Source organism: Colobus angolensis, unplaced genomic scaffold (assembly GCF_000951035.1).
Source record: "Colobus angolensis palliatus isolate OR3802 unplaced genomic scaffold, Cang.pa_1.0 Scaffold129, whole genome shotgun sequence".
NCBI classification, from domain to species: domain Eukaryota; kingdom Metazoa; phylum Chordata; class Mammalia; order Primates; family Cercopithecidae; genus Colobus; species Colobus angolensis.
This window is the reverse complement of record NW_012114141.1, coordinates 2,456,415-2,476,088: the sequence shown is the minus strand read 5'-3', so window position 1 is coordinate 2,476,088 and position 19,674 is coordinate 2,456,415. Positions and strand designations below refer to the sequence as shown.

The 19,674-nt window shown below is 47.1% G+C and overlaps 1 protein-coding gene across 1 annotated transcript in view; it reads left to right on the top strand.

Annotated features, from left to right (window-relative positions):
* Positions 1-19,674, top strand: part of COLQ (collagen-like tail subunit (single strand of homotrimer) of asymmetric acetylcholinesterase) — a 70,442-nt gene that overhangs the window by 41,840 nt on the left and 8,928 nt on the right. The window contains exons 4-13 of the mRNA XM_011933774.1: positions 891-935; positions 1,268-1,294; positions 3,121-3,192; positions 4,844-4,906; positions 5,380-5,406; positions 6,057-6,101; positions 6,293-6,328; positions 9,265-9,345; positions 13,495-13,600; positions 17,488-17,570. Coding sequence (XP_011789164.1) covers positions 891-935; positions 1,268-1,294; positions 3,121-3,192; positions 4,844-4,906; positions 5,380-5,406; positions 6,057-6,101; positions 6,293-6,328; positions 9,265-9,345; positions 13,495-13,600; positions 17,488-17,570 — 585 coding nt within the window. The remainder of the gene's footprint in view (positions 1-890; positions 936-1,267; positions 1,295-3,120; positions 3,193-4,843; positions 4,907-5,379; positions 5,407-6,056; positions 6,102-6,292; positions 6,329-9,264; positions 9,346-13,494; positions 13,601-17,487; positions 17,571-19,674) is intronic.

Genomic DNA, 19,674 nt, shown 5'->3' with positions numbered 1-19,674 from the left:
GCACATGTATACATATGTAACAAACCTGCACGTTGTGCACGTGTACCCTAGAACTTAAAGTATAATAAAAAATAAAATAAAAAAGAAATCATGTTTCAAACAGTCTTTGCATTTTGCATGTTCACCTGCAGATCCTGGGGGTGCTGTGGGGGCCTGGGGAATTTTGATGAATTTCCTCTCTGCTATTTTGGAGAATCTGGAAAATAGCTGACTGAGCATTTTGCAGGCACATTCTGGCTGTGGATGTGCAAAGCTTTGATGCAGTGAGTTGTAGGGTCCCTGAGCTGGAGTCGGCTCCTCTCCAATGGACAAAAATGCACTCTTTACTTGCCAACATTCTTAGTGTCTTAAAAAAGAGGACTTTTTTCCTGCTGAAGAAAGGCAAAAATTATTTGGCACCTAGTACCCACAAATTGACCATGGGAATTTCCAAGGTGGCAGCTGCTGCTATGTGCAAAACTCAACTTGTCTCTTGTCAGGCCCCCAGGAAAGTTTGGCAAGAGTAACTGAAAAGACATGAGAGGTGATGAAGCCTCTTGTTTTCAGCAAGTGGGATTTATTCAGACACTTTGGTTGCTCTCAACAAGCACTTGGGATGTTTTAGGCAAACAAAGAGTTGCAGGGAGAAAATTAAAACCACAGAGAGTAGATATGTAAGCATTGCAACCATGGAGCCCCTGGAAACACAGCTCAGAGAAAGCTAAACAGGAGGAAGAACAGAGGAGGGGACTGGGCTGGAGAGCACAGGAAGAGCCTCCATGGGTCCCTGGAGCCCTACATCTGCCCAGAGAATGAGGTTGCTGCTGTAGGAGCCCAGTGCACCAAGAGCCTCCCCACCCATACAGCTTCGGACTGATATACTTTCTTCACTTTTTATCTTGATTGATTAGGGTCCACCAGGGCTTCCTGGCAAGACAGGACCAAAGGGAGAAAAGGTATGAACCGAACCACTACTTTCTTCAGCCCTTCTTTTCTTGGTATTTCCAGCCTGTTTTCTGGGTGTCCCACTGAGAATTTCCTAGTTGAGATTTCCAAACATGTGCCTTGGTGTGGGAGGCTGGGCTTCATGATGGCTGAGCTGCTGCAGCACCTATGAGATACCACGGGTGTATTTTGACTTAGCCCACTGACATGGCAGTGGGGCTGTGAGCAGCAGCCAAGCAGCTGAGCCACATGGCCATGCCCAGTCATCAGCTCTACTAAGCCTTCTGCTTCCGGAACGTCTCTTCCAAAGCAGCCTCTCCTTACCTGTCTTCTCCATCCATAGGGGGAGCTTGGCCGACCAGGAAGGAAGGTATGGTCTGCACTGTTCTGTGAGTGTCACATGGGCGTCTGTGCTCCACGTGCATGTGTGTGCATGCGCTCCTAGGGATGGGGGACCAGCAGTGCACTTCAGTGGCCACTGATACCCAGGTGGACAGCGAGGGTGCTGCCGTCTCGATGCAGGTGGACAGCAAGGGTGCTGCCGTCTCGATGGTGACAGTAGTAACCTCGCCCTTTCTGTCAACTTCTTTGTTCAGGAGCAGGAGCCTGCTACTGCCAGGCATTCAGACTTCTTCCAGGGGCTGCCAAGCCTGGCCAAATTCCACCCCTCTCACTTCCCACCCCAACCCCAGACCATCTCATTCTGCTACCCATCAGAGAAACCCTTCATAGCTCCAACCAGTAACACAGAATGACTCTCACTGTCTATTTGATTACATTTGAATAAAGTGCTAGAGCAGACAGAAACAAATGGCTTTTGCTTTTTGGCTCAGCTGAAATAAATGGAGGTTACTTAAGGTCACAGTGACTCTGAGTGAACCAAACACATGTTATCAAGGCTCTCATTAGTGTCAAGAGGGAGTAAATCAGCAGCCTATTGTATTTACTGAGGTCAGTGGATACTGGCACTGAATTTCTAGGTCTTGATTATAGACAGGGGTGCAAAACTTTGGCCAAGAAAGATATCCATGGCTCTAAATATAAATTACTGTATTTCTTGTTAAATGGTTTATTAAATGGTTTCATTGTCCACAAATACCTTAGACAGAGTTTTGCAAGACAAAGTTACAACTCTTTAGGGCACAGATGAAAACTATAGCCAAGGCACAGCGGCTGTCTGAAGTGCTGGGGTGGTCTCCATGGCAATGGTCAAAGGATATTCTGCTGTGGTGTCCATGTTCAGGCCTAACAAGGACTATGATTGATTAGTGATGTGTGCCACGGATGTGGGAGGCATCAGTAGAAACCAGTACACATGCCAGCATTTGGCATGTCTGGATTAGGGGCTGAGCCCTTCGCATCTCTAGCTAACTGTGAAATTAGCTAATGGGCACAAGGTCAAGATAGGCCCTTAGCACCTGCACCCAATCTCTCTTGCAGGGCTTGCTTTTCCATAGCCCTGGCTTAGGCAGAGGCAGAGGTGACATGTACCATGTGCAAGTGAATACATTATTATGGGACCACTCTCAGGAGGAGCCTGTAGAGGGAATGGGAGAAGCCAGGCAAGGGTGTGGTATCAGGTGAAGTCCACATTATTTCTATTTCTCAGTCTGATCCCCTAGGGGGAGCTTTAGATTGTGAACTGCCCAAAGTTAAGGGAGCTGGGCTATTGGCTGCAGGAAGGGGAGTTACATAAATTACTGGGCAGCTCCAACTGCTCAAGGGCAAACTGCAGCTACAGGTTGCAGAAATGAGCTGTTAGCAGCAAGGAAGGTAGCCTCTGGGTGATGGGCACTCTGAGCAGGTCAAAAAGACCTTGAAAGAGTGCTGGCAACATCTGCTACTGCTCCCCAAATGTAATCCTATCTCATTCCATAGCACATCCTTGGGAAGAACCCATTGGAATGCAGGGGACTTTTGGGTGGGGGTGGGTAGAAGTGATAAAAATTGAAAATCCAAGTTTAGAGTCCCTTTCTCACCGCTCTCCATTTCTTGAGAAGAATAAGGTCTTGTTTGGTGATGCAGTGTGACACCAAGGGCTTGTCAGGCCATCAGTCTTTGGAGAGTGGGGATGAAAGTCATAGTAGCCATGTTTAGAGACTCCACTCTCTCCTCTGGGCCCCAGAGACAAGACATATTTATTAGAAGTAAAGAAACAAACCCAGTTGCCCTGACTTTTGTTCTTGGTCTTTGAAGGGTAGACCTGGCCCCCCAGGCGTTCCTGGCATGCCTGGGCCCGTCGGTTGGCCAGGCCCTGAAGGACCCAGGGTAAGTGTGGCATGCTCTCAGGGCTCATGTGGTATCAAAACAAGAGGGGGGAAGACAGCAGCTTTCCTGGCTCCTGGCACATAGTCAGGGAATCCCTTCTTCAAGAGGGGGAAGAAGAAGAGAGCTTAAGGACTGGCTACAGGGCCCCTAATATTTCCTCCTTCACTTGGCCTGCAAGACCTTGGTCAGTGCAACAGCTCTGCTCCTGTTGGGGGAGAAATAGGGGGCTGATCCCCTTTTCTACAGGGGCCCTGGTTCTCCTTTGTCCTAGGAACTAGCACCCCACTCTGGTTTCCCTGAGATGACCTAAGAGGGGTTTGTGTCTGGGAAGCTCTTGCCTGTCATGCTGACCTGGCAGGGAATGGAGAGTTGAGTGGGTGTTGTTGGCTGGCTGAAGGATGGATATCCTACATTCAGAGAGGGATTGCTGAGTGCTGATGAAATCTCCTTCCTCAGTCAGGCTATGGAAAGCAAGCACATCCCCATCTGTGCCTCTGTTCTTCTCACTGGTAGTCAGAGACTAGAGGGTTCAGAGGCATGGCTTGGAGTTTTATCTGCAGAAGTCAGAGCTGGGCAGACGGATCTCACCATCTGCTCTGATTCATTTATTGGCTATATTATGGCAGCGGAAAACTGTGTTTCCAGTCCTCTTAGGAAAAGTCCCAAGGATGTTTTCAAAATTCTCTGCATAGAGCTGAGCTGTCCTGCACAGCACCCAGTGGCCACATGTGACCCTCAAGTCTGTAGAGTGTTGCTAGTGCTACTGTGGAACTGAATTTTTAAATTTTAACTGTTTAAATTTCAAAACCTTTACTAAATTCAGTTATTTGAAAATGTTAAAGTATTTTTGGAGCAACTTGAATGTATGAATCTGCTTTTTCAACTATAAATGTTATGATCTCTAAATACAGATCAAATATTTTGGATGAAAATTTAGCACCTGGATGGAGATATGTAAATGTAAATTACACAGCAGATTTCAAGTACTTATTATGAAAAACACAATGTAAAATATCTCAATAATTTTTATATAGATTACAAGTTGGGATGATTAGATTAATTAGATTAAAGGAGATCTATTAAAATTAACTTCATTCGTTTAGTTTTACTTAAGGTGACTTCTTTTAAAAGTTTTAAATTAAGTATGTGGCTCACCTTATATTTCTATTGGTTAGTACTGGTATAGAGTATTTTTAGTACAGAGGGTGGGTGCTGGAAGTCCCAACCACAAGTCATTCTGAGGACCCTTCCTATGCGAAGAGCAAAGCAGGCAATGTTTTTTGCATGTGTTGACACCTTGTTTTCTGAGGCCCCAGTTCCCTCATGCCTCCTCCACTACTCTCTCACTATCCTTGCTAGGAAAATACCAAGTATGGCCATATAAAACATCTTAGTGAGCAGTTGGTGTGGAGATCTGCTTCACCTTGGGCATTTTCATTTTATGTTTAATCTTAAACACAAGAATGAAATGTGGAGTATGAAGCTTTGAGACCCCGGGAGGGAGAAAGTGGGCGCAACTGGGGTCCTCAGATTTACAAGCCAGCCCTAATATCCCCAGTTCCTTCCCAGTCTTGCCTGTGACTCTGCTGGTTCAGTTTCTCTAAAAAATATCATCATGGGTCTTTTCTTCTTTATCTTCTAATTCGCACAGGGTGAAAAAGGTGACCTGGGTGTCATGGGCTTGCCAGGGTCAAGAGGACCAATGGGCTCCAAGGTCAGTGTGTGGTCTGGATGGACGTTCCCAGATCTTCTCTGTAAGACTCTGGAGCAGCTGCTGTCTATAAACATAGGGACTGGGTGGGGCTGCCGTCCTGGACTAGGGAATGTCATGGATATTGGAGAGCCTGCCTTTGCCAGCCCTTTGGAGAACATCATGCCCTGGGATGTGGGGGCATAGGAATGCCATTCCTGCTGTTCTCCTGGGCAGGAAGAACCAAGCTTCTGGACATCAGAGCAGATGGAAACCTTTGATCAGGCCTTTGCAGGGTGATAAGAGTAATGCTCCTTTTAGGCCTGGTATAACCACAACCCTCTGGGACATCTTTGTGTTTGGTGCTGTAACCCCACTAAAACTCACAGTGCAATGTGGAGACACACCTTACCACCACAGTCAGGGATTCCTCCTATTGCACCAAACTCAAAAGTTCTACAGGGCTGATTGTAACTGTACCTTCTGCTTTCTTTTAGGGCTACCCTGGATCCAGAGGGGAAAAGGTTAGTGCCTTTCTGGGATGGTGTTCCAGAGCCTGGTCTGGGCTACTGGCTCTGGAATCAGAGTCGTGCAGAGGATGGGCCTAGGTCTCTCTTTAGTCTGCAACTGAAGCCACCATCCCTAGCTATTCCCCGCCCTTTGTCAGTGGACTGAGAGAGAAGTGAGGGACCTCCTGAAACAGGGCAAGCTGGTAAGAGAAGGGCTCCCCACAGAGTCAGAGGCCCCTCATGTGGAGCACATAAGCAAATGAAGGTCGTGCCAGGTGGACAACCAGCACAGTTTGCATGGGGTGCTGGAGGAAATTGGTGATGCATGTCTTTAGGCCAAGCTTCCACCACACAACCTTCTGACCTGGCCAAAAACCAAATCAAAACCAGCATCAACCTGTGGACAAGTTTCGTACAGGATGAGAGAGGATTTGGGACCCAGAATTTTCTGTGAGTTTTCCTTTATGAATGCAAGAGGTCTTTGGGGTTCAACAAAAAGTAGATCACAAAGCATTCCTTCCCTGGACAAGTCACCTGATATCTCCGAGCCTATTTCTTCACTTGTAAAATGAGGGTTTTGCTTTAGGGAGCTTTTCAGTTTCAAATGCTTGAATTTCCCTCCCAGGATATTAACTCATTGACTTTGTCCTGTGGTTTCTTCCTAGGGATCCAGAGGTGAAAAGGGTGACTTGGGTCCCAAAGGAGAAAAGGTAATGGAGAAAATCTTTCCATAGAAATGATAAATGTCAATGTAAGTAGCAGCCCCCACCCACCCCCATCTGTGGACTGATGATGGACTGATGGACAGGCCTCTATCTTGAAAATGACCAACCAAGCCTGTCCACAGCCGTTTCAGGTGTTATTTCGGAGGCAGTCACAGTATTTGTTGCTCTTTTCACAGGGTTTCCCAGGATTTCCTGGAATGTTGGGGCAGAAAGTAAGTAACCTTGAGGTAGTGAAAACAGACCTCAGTAAAAATATCAGGTCCTCCAAGCACAACAAAAAGAGCTCTGCCTCCTTGTCTATCAGGCAAGGATGGTGGGTTTAACCCTGGAAACTTCTGGTTTGGGATGGGAAGAAAGCTGCTTTTCACCCTGGGGAGAGGGTGGCGGGATGGTCTGGGGCCTCCCTCTAGCTCAATGGGAAGAAAAGGACAACCCATCATCTGGGTTTTGGGTTTTTGTTTGTTTTTGCTTTTTTGCTTTTCCTACCTCTTAGAGGGCTGTGGTCCCATTTAAATGCAGAAACCTTTCTCACAAGGCACTCAGATCTGAGCCACAAGGGTCAAAGCCCCTCTCAGCACACAGGCCCCAGTGTAAGGCACGGGTGTCTTTAGCTCAAGGTCACTGTGCCCTGTTGCAGTCCTTCTTCAAGGGCAATGCACATACTGCCAGAAGGACACAAAAGTATTTGAACTGAAGACTGCTAACATTTTTTAATAGTTAAATTTTGTATTTAAATAGTTAAATATTGGCCAGGCATGGTGCCTCGTGCCTGTAATCTCAGCACTTTGGGAGGCTGAGGTGGGCAGATGGCTTGAGCCCAGGAGTTTAAGACTAGCCTGGGCAACATGGTGAAATCGCATTTCTATCAAGAAAAATATACAAAACATTAGCTGGGCATGGTAGTATGCACCTGTAGTGCCAGATACTTAGGAAGCTGAGGCGGGAGGATGGCCTGGGCCCAGGAGTCAAAGCTGCAGTAAGCCATGACTGCACCACTGCACTCCAACCTGGGCCACAGAGGCCGAACCTGTCTCAATAAATAAATAAATAGTTAAATATTTAACAGATATCTTGCTTGGGACAAGGCTTAATAAAAAAGGAGTCCATTTCAGGTAACTTAAAGAAAATTAATTATATAAGCAAATTAATGGAAATGTTAAAAGAGGAAAAGCAGTTTTACTTAAAAATGTTTAGATTAGCTTTTCATTCAGGGCAACAGTGAACGTCAAAGAATAATAAATTACTGTAAAATTAAGTATGGCAGCTTCTCTGTCCTCTGCACCATTTACTAGACTTCCCATCTGAAGAGTTGTCTTCCCCTTTTATGACAGGCTGTTTTAAGATAGAGCTGATGTGATAACCACAATTAGGTCTTGGGAGAGAAATTAGATCAAGAAATTCCTGACTGCTTCCCAGCCAATGTAGAAACGGGCCACACTTCCTTCTGACAATCCCTGAAAAAAAAATTCTGCTTGTGCTGCTGTTTTCTTCCAGCCGTAAAGACATCCCTGAGCCTCTCTAAACAGCCAGGGAAAAACTGCAAACATCTCCATGGCCATGTAGCATCCATCCTATCCTCTCACACTCTCTCGTTCCCTAGAGAATGTTGAAGGATGCGTGGGTTGGAAAGAAATCATAGATTTAAGGACAATTTTTGGTGAAACAAGACATTGGTGGGTTGGGTAGGGACACACTGGCTGAGTTGACAGATAATTTCAGAGCTTTACGCTTGATCCTTTCCATATACAGGTGTTCCCTGGAATTTTCCATTGTGTTATACCTCCTCTGACTGCTGCGTGAAAAAGTGCCTGGGTGTTTTTTGTTCTCTCTCAGTGGCTGGGCAGCTCTTCATGGGAACTGGCTGCTGACTAACACTCATGGTTGCTATTGCTAAATTTTTCTTGTTGGCGGTGCATTCTGGGCTGTTGGGGGATTACTGGAGATAGGAATGAAGCGCCCTGTGGGTTCATGACCCAAAGAAACAGTAAGTGGGACCGGAATCCATGTAGAAGAAAATGGGGAAGAAGGAGAGAAACTAAGATGGAGAAATGGGTTTTGTGAAATATTGGCCTTAGGGCCGGGCGCGGTGGCTCAAGCCTGTAATCCCAGCACTTTGGGAGGCCGAGACGGGTGGATCATGAGGTCAGGAGATCGAGACCATCCTGGTCTACACGGTGAAACCCCGTCTCTACTAAAAAATACAAAAAACTAGCTGGGCGAGGTGGCGGGCGCCTGTAGTCCCAGCTACTTGGGAGGCTGAGGCAGGAGAATGACGTAAACCTGGGAGGCGGAGCTTGCAGTGAGCCGAGATCGCGCCACTGCACTCCAGCCTGGGCGACAGAGTGAGACTCCGTCTCAAAAAAAAAAAAGAAATATTGGCCTTAAACTATGAAATTCTACAATGAGTACATTGGGTTTTGATGGTTCAACATAGAGCTTTACAAACAGGAATATTGTTAACATTGTTCTCCATGCCTTTTTCAATAATTATATTGAATATCTGAACGTATGTTTGGAACATCTCTGCCCACAAAAGAGCTTTCATCTAAATCAAATGGCAGTGAGCTGGAACTCAAACCAATGCTTACTAAGAGTGGGCAAGCACATAATCCTAAGGAAGAGTCATTAAATGAGTAGAAACTTCCCAAAGATGACAGTTGGCAAAACTGTGTCCAATCATTTAAAAACTTCCAGATTTGAATTTGTGCTAAAAACAACACATAAGAAAACACAACATAAAATTGCAACTAGAAGGAAAGCATTTTCCCGGAAAGCGTTTTCCCAGACAGCTTGTAGTAAGTAGCATGGGCATGCTGTGCTGGATGCCCCAGCCTCTCACTGCCTGTTCTGGGTGATGATTTGTCTCTCCTATTTGGCCATCAAAATGTGTGCTGCTCCACACCTGTCCCTCTCAGGTAACAGATAACCCACTTAGAATTACCTTCTTCCTTCCCTCCTCTTCCTTGAAAGACATGTCTGCCTTTCTCATGACTTCATCACTCTCCCAACCTTCCAGGACAGCCCAGTTGGCATAGATTCAGAATGATCAAGTAGACTGCCCTCGTAGCCCATGACTAGCTAGACCTGTGTAGATGTGCCCATTCCACATGCCCTAAGTCCTCTCTTGCTTCTCTTTCCTTCTTTCCAGGGTGAAATGGGTCCAAAAGGTGAACCTGGGATAGCAGGACACCGAGGACCCACGGGAAGACCAGGAAAACGAGGCAAGCAGGTAAGGATCCCAGGGCTTACCACCCACCTGAGGTCAGAATTTCCTGACCTGGCTGTGTGTGGAGTGGCAGGCAGGTGGCTTTAATCAGAGATATTCTGTAGACCTAGACTCCAGTGTCCTCTGGGCTAGCAGACAGGAGCAGCACCACTTCCAGAAGCTGCTGGCATCTCTAGGCTAGCCATAGTTGGAAGTGGATGGGATAGGATGCTCCATTAGAACTGTGCCAAGGCCAGAAGCAAGAGTAGATATTTGGTTCATAAAAACAAGTCTGTCTTAACCAAAGCAGCTAGGAATGGAAGGCAGATACGGTCATTTACCCAGAAAACCTATTTTATGCTTCAATGTCCCAGACACAAATGAAGTTTTAAAGACTAGCCTAGATATTTTCCTGCTGTTAAGAGGTCTTCTGGGTCTCAACAATAGGGTGGTTTTTCCCTACTCAGGCCTCCAATTTGTAAGTGACCTTTTTTCTTGGGTTTATTAACATGCTTAAGGCAATTGTTCATTCTGAACTTCTCCTGGTCAGAAAGCTCTTGTGTTAAGCCATGTGATGTGACATGACTGCTCTAGAGACAGCCTTGGCTGTCTTATATGTAATCCTGAGAGGTAAACATCTTTGGACAGAAGCTTTTTCCATTCTTTTACTTATTTCCTTAGGCTATATCTGTGGCCCATAAACATAATCTTACATCAAGATCACCTGGGGGTGGGGCCGGTGATTAAATACAGATGTACAGATTCCTCCACATCAGGTGCAATGGTTGTAGTTCCAAGCTCACCACTCCTCGTCTCCAGTGCCTAGGCCTTATTTTCCAAAGACCATAATATAATTGACCTGGAATGAACTTTCAGCATGGGTTTGGTTATTTTTTTTAAGCTCCATGTGATTTTAATGTACAGCCAGGATTCAGAACCATAATAACACTATGAAGCCAATTCTGGTCTTTTCCCAATCAATTTAGAAAGAACACAGGCTCCAACCTGGAAAATGGAGACTGCACAGTAACTTTCAAAGTTACAGTCTTCCAGTCCAGTTTTCAAACTTTGATCATGGGTAGCAGGGTCACGGTTTCACAATAATGCCACAGATACCAGTTTCTTAAAAGTAGGCTTAGATAAAAAAGGAAAAAAAATGGGGGAGAAATCTTTTCTTGTATCACTTTATCCCGTCCCAATGAATTTCATTCATAATATTTTAAGCTTGGGGTTCCAGAAGCTTCCTGGCTTCCTTCTGTCTTGGGCAGTGTTTGTCTTTTCCTAGTTGCCCGTAATAACCAAAGCCAGGAAGGCCATTTGTTCAGCCTGCTGAGACTGATTCCATTGGAATCATAAAAGCTACACCAAAACCACATCTGGGAGCTCAGAGAAGTTAGAGAAATGAGTCCAAGCTTTCGACAAGACATTGTGAACAACCCGAGGATGCTGCAGAGCCTCCGTGTTGGTGTCTCTCCAGTTGGCAGATAGCAAGTTGTTAGCCTTAGAAGCCTGCTGCGGTACTTGTTTTTATCATGAATTAATCTCCCAGCTTAGAGTCTTACATACTCTTTGTTTGTTGGCCAGTAGTGCTGAGAGTCTCTGAAAGTTATTGTTAAGTCAATCCAAAGCCAAAAATCAGAAATTCAGAAGGGATCTCAGATAGTAACTTCTGTGCCCGAAGGATTACAGAGACCACTTAATCCAGTCTCCTCAGGTTATTCACAAGGAAGCTGAGGGTCAGGGAGGTGGAGCTGCTTGCCCAAGACCCCTCCACGAAGTCAGCTTCAAAGCCAGGGTTAGAATCCAGAGAGTTGAGTTGAGACCAACTTTCCCCACATGACTTCTTCTCTCAGCTACCTTCATGCTTCAGGACTTGCCTTAGGGCAAGCCCAGGAAAGCAGCTGTTGACTTTATTATAAAAATTTTCTCGGTTGGGCGTGGCGACTCATGCCTATAATCCCAGCACTTTGGGAGGCTGAGGCACGCAGATCACCTGAGGTCAGGAGTTTGAGACCAGCCTGGCCAACATATAGTGAAACCCCGCCTCTACTAAAAAATAGAAAAATTAGCTGGGCATGGTGGTGCACGTGTCTAGTCCCAGCTACTTGGGAAGCTGAGGCAGGAGTCGCTTGAACCCAGGAGGCAGATGTTACAGTGAGCTAAGATCACGCCACTGCACTCCGGCCTGGGTGACAGAGCAAGACTCCATCTCTCAAAAAAAAAAAAAAAAAGAAAAAAATCTTCTCCTGCCATGTCTGTTTAAAATGAAAAACAAAAAACAAAAACCTTCAGTAACTGAGAAACAATTTCCTTGAGAGAGAGATCACCCAACTTTGTGGCAAATAAGGAATAAAGAATGCCTTTCCTGGAAAGCTCTACTCAGTGATTCCTGCTGATAGAGATATGGCTCATTCTGAGCGATGGCCGATAAGACGAATATTCCATTACTGCTGGTGTCAGAATGAAGGAGCATTTCCAGCTCCTTCAAACTTTGGCACTTCCTGTGCTCAGAGCCAGCTGACAAGGCCGTTAGAAAAACAAGCCTGAACTGTGGCTATATTAAGATGGTGTGACTTCCTTTGCCATGCTGGGACCCAGCTTGGTTACTGCAGGGAATGCTTCAGCTTGGGCTGAGGCTTAAGAACTCCCTCCATAAACATGAAATCAGAAATAAACTCTGACCTCACGGATCCCATATTCAGAGTTCAAGAACTCCTTGGACATTACCAAGAGGGCTCCCAGTGCCATGTGGACAAGGCGGCAGGTCACCTGTCACCGTTGTGGCTGGAAAGGAGTCCCAAGCATGCCTGCTCCCCAGATTTGAGAAATATTACATTTCATCAGGTGGGCAAGCCTGCCAGGGCGCAAGTGTAGTAAGAAGAACCAGGCCAAAAATGTCATGTGTCAATCACTGCTCTGATTAGGCCTGAGGCAAGAGCAGACAATTAGCAAATTGCTCAGGGGAAGAGTCAATAGCGTGCACCAGCCTTGGTTTCAGGGTGACTCCTAAGGGCAACCCTGAGGGAGAACGAAGAGCCCAGTTTTTGCTCTTGATGCTCCCAGAATAGGCAGAAAAGAGGACACTCCATGTGGAACAGCTGTAGCCACAGGTGTGCCCTTTTTAATAAACCAGGACTTGTTTAACTCTGTGAAACACATGGTTTCACAGTTGCTGTGATAATTGGCTTGCCCCACATAGCTCTTCATTCTGTGCAAACCACATTTTCACCTCTGAGATCTGTGTTACTCTCACAACAAACCTCTGTGGGTGTAAATTTACTGGTCCCATTTTTAAGATGACGAAACTGAGGTACAAAGCAATGACATGAGTTATCCAGAGTCTCGGGGTCAAGGTGAAACCTCTGGATTTACAGATCAGCAAAGCTGCCTATCTTTGTGTTTCTAGCATCTTTGTCCTCCCTCATTTCATCTGGGGAAAGGAGGCGAGCTAGACAGATTCCAGCCCATAGGGTGTGCATGTCTCATGGGGAGACATCAATGAAATGACCACACAAATAATCCATATGCTATGATCTGGGATAAATGCCATGAAGGAAACAGGCTGAGTTATGAGAGCTTATGGTGGGGTGAACTGACTCTGTCCAGGAAGGCTTTGCCATAGGGCGTTTGAGCTGAGAGCCAAAGGGTGAGTGACAGTTAACTAGGCTGGGGGGAAGGAGGAGATTTTGAGGCAGAGAGAAGGGTCTTGAGAAGGGGGATAATAGACATGGTGCCCTTGAAGACCAAAAAGGCCAAAAGGCTGGAATGAAGCTGGAAAGCCTGGCCATGCAAGGCTTCGCAGGCTGCGGTAAAGAGCTAAGTCTTTATCCTGAGTGCAATGGGAAGCCAATGAGTGAAAATAGCTCGTTTCTAGGCCTCCATTTCCTCATCTGCCCGGGGCCTAGAGTAGATTTGTCTGGTTCCTTTCAGCTGCCATGTGCCACATTTGTAGGACAGAGCAAGAAGTAAGGTCTGCAAACCTGTAACCATCACTATCTCAAATGTCACTTGCCCTAAGCTTATTAAGAGCTTGATGGTCAAGACCTCTGGAGCTGCATCCTCCGCTGGTTAAGTGCTCCTTAAGTGCAAGGTGATCTCTGATTTAGTGGTAAATGGGGCAGGAAGCTTGCTATGTCGTGCTTTCATAACAGGCTCTGCCTTTCTCTCTGTCAGGGACAGAAAGGGGATAGTGGAGTTACGGGCCCACCTGGCAAGCCTGGGCCTTCTGGTCAACCTGGCCGTCCAGGCCCCCCAGGGCCCCCAGGCCCCCCATCTGCAGGTAAGAGCTACACTGCTTCACATGATCCACTGTTGCAGTACTGGCCAGTCTCCCAGAGACAACACAAGGAGATGCCAGCAGAGATGCCTTGTGTTTCAAGTTAGAAACTGCCAGAGGCACTCCAATATCTTTATAATTGCTCCACGATTTAGCGCATTCAACTTTCATGCAAGAGAGATAAATGCCATTCTGAATTTGTTTCAGCGTTCTGAAGAACAAATAGAGGAAAGAAAAAAAGCACATTAATGATGTCATTTATACCTTAAGTGAAAAATAACAGGAACATATTTCATCAACTAATACCTTTTCCTAGATAAAAGTTTCATGGCTCCAAGCAATTCTCTTAAACCTAGAAGTAAAGGTGACATTGCAGGTTTTTCTATCTTACAGTGTTATACAAGAGTCCTTATTTGTTTGCGATAGATACAGAAAGAGGCCGAGCGTGGTGGCTCACACGTGTTATTTCAGCACTTTGGGAGGCCTAGGCCGGCAGATCACTTGAAGTCAGGAGTTTGAGACCAGCCTGGCCAACTATGGCAAAAACCCTTCTCTACTGAAAATACAAAAATTAGCCTGGCGTGGGGGCACACAGCTGTAATCCCAGCTACTCTGAGGTTGAGACAGAAGAATCACTTGAACCTTGGACATGGAGGTTGCAGTGAGCTGAGATTGTGCCATCTTCAAACTCTGTCTCAAAAAAAAAAAAAGATATAGAAAGAAATTACTAAAATGAAATTAAAAAATAAAACATTGGCCGGGTGCGGTGGCTCACGCCTGTAATTCCAGCACTTTGGGAGGCCGAGGTGGGCAGATCACAAGGTCAGGAGATCGAGACCATCCTGGCTAACACGGTGAAATCCCGTCTCTACTAAAAATAGAAAAAAAAAAAAAAAAACTAGCCGGGCGAGGGGGCGGGCGCCTGTAGTCCCAGCTACTCCGGAGGCTGAGGCAGGAGAATGGCGTAAACCCGGGAGGCGGAGCTTGCAGTGAGCTGAGATCTGGCCACTGCACTCCAGCCTGGGCGACAGAGCTAGACTCCGTCTCAAAAAAAAAAAAAAAAAGACAGTATCAAGAAGATCATTTGTTGACTGCAACATTTTTTTGTCTTCAGTTATACAAAATGAATCCAAACAATTTGTATTCCAACTTTTTTCTTAAGAAAATGAAGACATTTATAATTCCATAGTGTATTCCCCCTCCTCCTGTGTTTATGGAAATATATTTGCAGCCACATCATGGGATGGGCAAGAAATGTCATATTTTGTTAGATGCTTTAAACTAAGTTCGGTCTGGCTCTGAGAGTCCGACCTGCTAGGATGCCAAAACATTTAATTCAGGCACTATTAGGATTTTCACTACTCTTCCAGCAACCACTAATGGGCTGGGCAAAGATCCTGGTGAATTATGGCAGAAAAATGTCAAGGAAGGTCCCTCTAACCTTTGGTCTACTCAATTCACCTCTGAAATAGAGTAGAAATAGAAATAGACTTGTCACCCAAGTCCCTGTGGTCCACAGATACTTGGAGGCTGCTGTTCTCATGCCATACGTGGGTATCAGAACATTTTCAAGGCTGCGAGTCCTGGTCCCCACAGTTCAGCTGTCCAAGGAGCACCCCACAACCATCCTTTCTAAGACCTGTCTCTTCCCCAGGATACTCTCCTGTCCCTGTCTAGGGAAGTCTTTCCTCTTCCATCCCTGACCCCCTCCTTCCTGGTACTCCTCATATACCCGCACCCCAGTTAGGAGCTTTGTCCTTCAGAGAACAGAAGGCAGAAAGAAAAGTTTGTTTCCAATAGTACCTGCTTTTAGCAAGGGCAAGAAAGCACAAACTCTTGCTAGCTCCTTGAAATAGGGAGAGGAGGAAGGAAATACTGGGAGAAGAAACATTGATTAGTATGGGTAATAACTTATGTTTGCCGCTCCCATTTCCATGTTGTTAGGGGAATCAGATCTGAGATGCAACCCAGGCCACGTGCCCACACTCCATAATTCAGTTTTCGAATTGGCTGGATGATCTGAATGGGGGTCCTTTCAACTAGTCCTCATCCTCTGTGGTTCTGGAAGGCAGGATGTCCCCGTGGAGTCCCATGACTATGAGCTACCAACCCCAGAGACTGAGAGCATGGCCTGAGGTCTGGGTTGTGCCTTCGGAAGGGACTCTCTTGGCCCCTGGGGTACCTAGGGGCTCACAGAACTGGGGAGTAGGCCGGGCATGGTGGCTCACGCCTGTAATCCCAGCACTTTGGGAGGCCAAGGTGGGCAGATCACGAGGTCAGGAGATCGAGACCTTCCTGGTTAACATGGTGAAAGCCCGTCTCTACTAAAAATACAAAAAATTAGCTGGGTGTGGTGGCGGGCACCTGTAGTCCCAGCTACTCAGGAGGCTGAAGCAGGAGAATGGCGTGAACCTGGGAGGCGGAGCTTGCAGTGAGCCGAGATCGCACCACTGCACTCCAGCCTGGGCGACAGAGTGAGACTCTATCTCAAAAACAAAACAAAAAAATACTGAGGAGTAGTCCAGGGGCATGTGATGGATGGATGCGTGGGAGGTCTGTCGTGGACTGGGATCTTAATGGTCTCACTGTGTTTATCTCTGTGTAAAGACCAACCCTCACCTGACCTGAACTCTGGTTCCCTCCTGGGACTGGGGGATGGATGAGAAGGGCTAGGCCGGAGCTGTCAGCAGCTCCTCGGTGCCTGCTGTTTCTCTTGTCTTGTCAGTATTCTGGGTATTGCAATCCTGTCCTCTCAGCAGGCCCCACAGAGTCATACTTTTTCTCCCTGGCCTTCCAGCTCCCTCTCTTCCACCCAGTATGCCCACCTCCCTCTCCCTCGACTACCCCAGCCTCTGCCCAATCACAGCCTGCCCTCTACCCTTCAGAGGATGCCATCTATGGAGCTGGAGCTATTCCTGTGGTTTCTCTGGGTCCACATGGCCTGACATGGCACTCCTCTCACCTCCTGCCCATCCAACGAAATTCTCTCTTCCTTTGAAGTTCTCTTTTCAGTAAGGCCTTCCTTGGCCCCTAACAGGATAGATCACCCTCCCCTGAGCCCTGGTCACATATTGCCTCTCTGTTATGGCCTCTCCATTGGTAACGTTTCTGCAGATGTGTTTCATCCTCCTGCTAGATCCTTGAGGGCAGCATCAGCGGCTGAGTCAGCTTCATGTCCCAGTGGTACATGCTATGTGGGTGGATAGGGTTGCTTCCTGCAGGGACTCCCAGGCAGGGGTTCTGTGGGTTCACAGTCCATCTCCTTAGGAGCCAAGCAGGATGGGGCCATCTCTTTGGACTGATGCCCCCGCCCCCCATTCCGTCCTTTGAGTCACTTCCTTTCTGAGGAGCCTTCCTGAGTGAGGGGGCTGAAGAGAGAAAAGAGAAGATGGGGCAATAGATAATCCTGCTCTTTGGAAAATTTTGGAGGGGTGGGGAGAGAGGGTGAGGAAGGAGTTAAAAAGAGCTATCCGGACAGGTGCAGTGGCTCACACCTGTAACCCCAGCACTTGGGGAGGCCGAGGTGGGCGGATCACTTGAGGTCAGAAGTTTGAGACCAGCCTGGCCAACATGGTGAAACCCCCATCTCTACTAAAAATACAAAAATTAGCCGGGCATGGTGGTGGGCACCTGTAATCCCAGCTACTCAGGAGACCGAGGCAGAAGAATCGCTTGAACCTGGGAGGTGGAGGTTACAGTGAGCCGAGATCTCGCCACTGCAGTCCAGCCTAGGCAACAGAGTGAGACTCTGTCTCATAAATAAATAAATAAATAAGATATCCCTGTGCTTGGGACCAGCTGGATAATCATCCAGAGTTGGACTAGGCCCCCTAGATTCGCTCCTGACATTACCTTTGACAGTCTGATAAAAGTCCCAAACTCACTCCTAGACGGGAAAACAACTGTGTATACCTACACCCAAGGTTTTGCACCCCGTTTCCCCGGGTTCCAGAACCCCTGCCCCAGTGCCATCGTGAGATAGCCTCGGCCTCTGCAGACCACAGGTTAAAACTCCCCTGGTCTAGTCTTACACTCCGCTTAGAGATAAGAATCTTGAACCTCAAAGAGAAGTGATGCCTGCAAGGTCACAGCACTGACTGGGGGCCACCCTGGTCCAGAATCGGTCCGTGACTCCTGTGAGTGTCAGCCAGGCGACCTCTAGAGGTTGTTGTGCTGGTTTCTCTGCCTTCTCCTAGATTCCCCTCTGCTGATCTTTTCCCACCAAGGCAGCCAATGGAAGTGGGAGGCTGCCTGGGCAAAGATGGAGAGCTGGGTCCTCTGGCTGCAGGGGGTGGGGATGAAACCCGGCCGAGACATGATCTCCCAGAGATCAGGGTGGGGAAGTTCAGGTTGCTGTGTCCTTCAGTGTAGCCTGGCAGAAAACAGGCAGGGGTAATGGACACCCTCCAGCAACTGGGAGGAAGCTGCAGGGACACTGCAGTGGTGGCAGCAGGCTCCCTGCCACGTCCTGTCAGGAGGTGACCTCAGTTTCTGGTGCCCAGTTCTGTGGGACTGGATGTTGCTGGGAGAGGTGGAAAGGGTGAAAGCTTTGTACTTACCTGAGTTAGAGGGAAAGAGGGGCTAAGAGGTGGGAAGGGAATAAAGGCAAAATGCCTTTAGGATGTAATTTGCAATAATCAAATTACAAATTTGGCCGAGTCCTTCCTGTACCCAGACAGAGTATAAGTGAATCAACGTGGTACCTGGGAATTGCTGGCTTCCTGAGAGCATCAATATTCTTGGACGTTTGTCTTTTGAACAGCATAGCGTTAAGTCAAACATGAATTCAAATCTCAGCCTCACCATTCATCAGCAGCTAATGGGACAAACTCCTGACTATCTCTCAGGCCACGGTTCTGGAGGAGTTGTTGGGGTCACAGAGCCTTCTGGAAAACTGCTGCAATCCCACCCTCATATTCTTGGTCACAGAGCTTTTCCACTTCAGTTTCCCCAAGTGGTTAATTACCCAGAATATTCCTAGGCTGGTGGACTCCCTGTCTCTCTGGGCTCTTCTGAAAATATCAGAACACACACTGGAACTCTTCCTACAGAATTATATTTGTATTTCTTGTTAGAACAAACAAGCATAGCTTAGGATAAGATGTTGGCACAGCTCCCTTCCCCTTGTCAGCATTCTGATTGTAGGCATACGTGTCAACCCACTCGGGAAGGTTCAGTCTCCTTCTCCGGCTGCAGTGGTTTCCCTGGGGTCCTGGCCGGATCCCTCCCCTGGGGTCATTTTATTTCCTGCCCTTCTGTATCTGTGAACTGTATTCCCAGCCCCTGGCTGCCACAGATGTCATGCTACCTGACACCAATAACTGGCTGGCCTCCAAACCCACCCCCTGCTATTTTCCCAGAAGAAGGGATCCTTACTTATTTCTCTTCTCAGTCCCCATCTTTTCTTCTCTTTCCTCACTTCCTGTTGGAGGACTCTTGCTCTGGTGCTTTTCTGCCAGCCAGAATGTGACTTTTGCCCTTTTCCGAAGACTGTTTCTCTCCAATTAGTCTGCATTCATTCATTCAATCATCAAACACTTTCCATGCCCCTACTTTGTGTAAGCCCTGGTGGATGAAAACAGGCACTAGCCCTGTCCTTGTGGAGCGACATTCTACTGGAGATCAACCTTGATGGAATAATTCTGTAGTATATAGAATCACAAACAAAGAGAAGTGCTGTGAAGAAAAGGCATAGGAAACCATGAAATTGTATCCCAGATATACATGACAGAGTCTGAGGATTCAAAAAGACTTCCTTCAAGAAGTGATGTTTGGACCCAGATCAGAAGGGAGTTGAGAGGCAGCTGGGGAGGGTTGGAGGATGAAGGGAGGATGATCTAGCAGGGGAATGGCCCAGTCAACCTTGGTGCAAATTGGAATCATTTTGAGAGCTTTTAAAAATATGGATGCCTGACCAGGCGCGGTGGCTCTCACCTGTAATCCCAGCACTTTGGGAGGCTGAGGCAGGTGGATCACTTGAGTTCAGGAGTTCGAGACCAGCCTGGCCAACATAGTGAAACCCTGTCTCTACTAAAAACACAAAAATTAGCCAAACGTGATGGCATGTACCTGTAGTC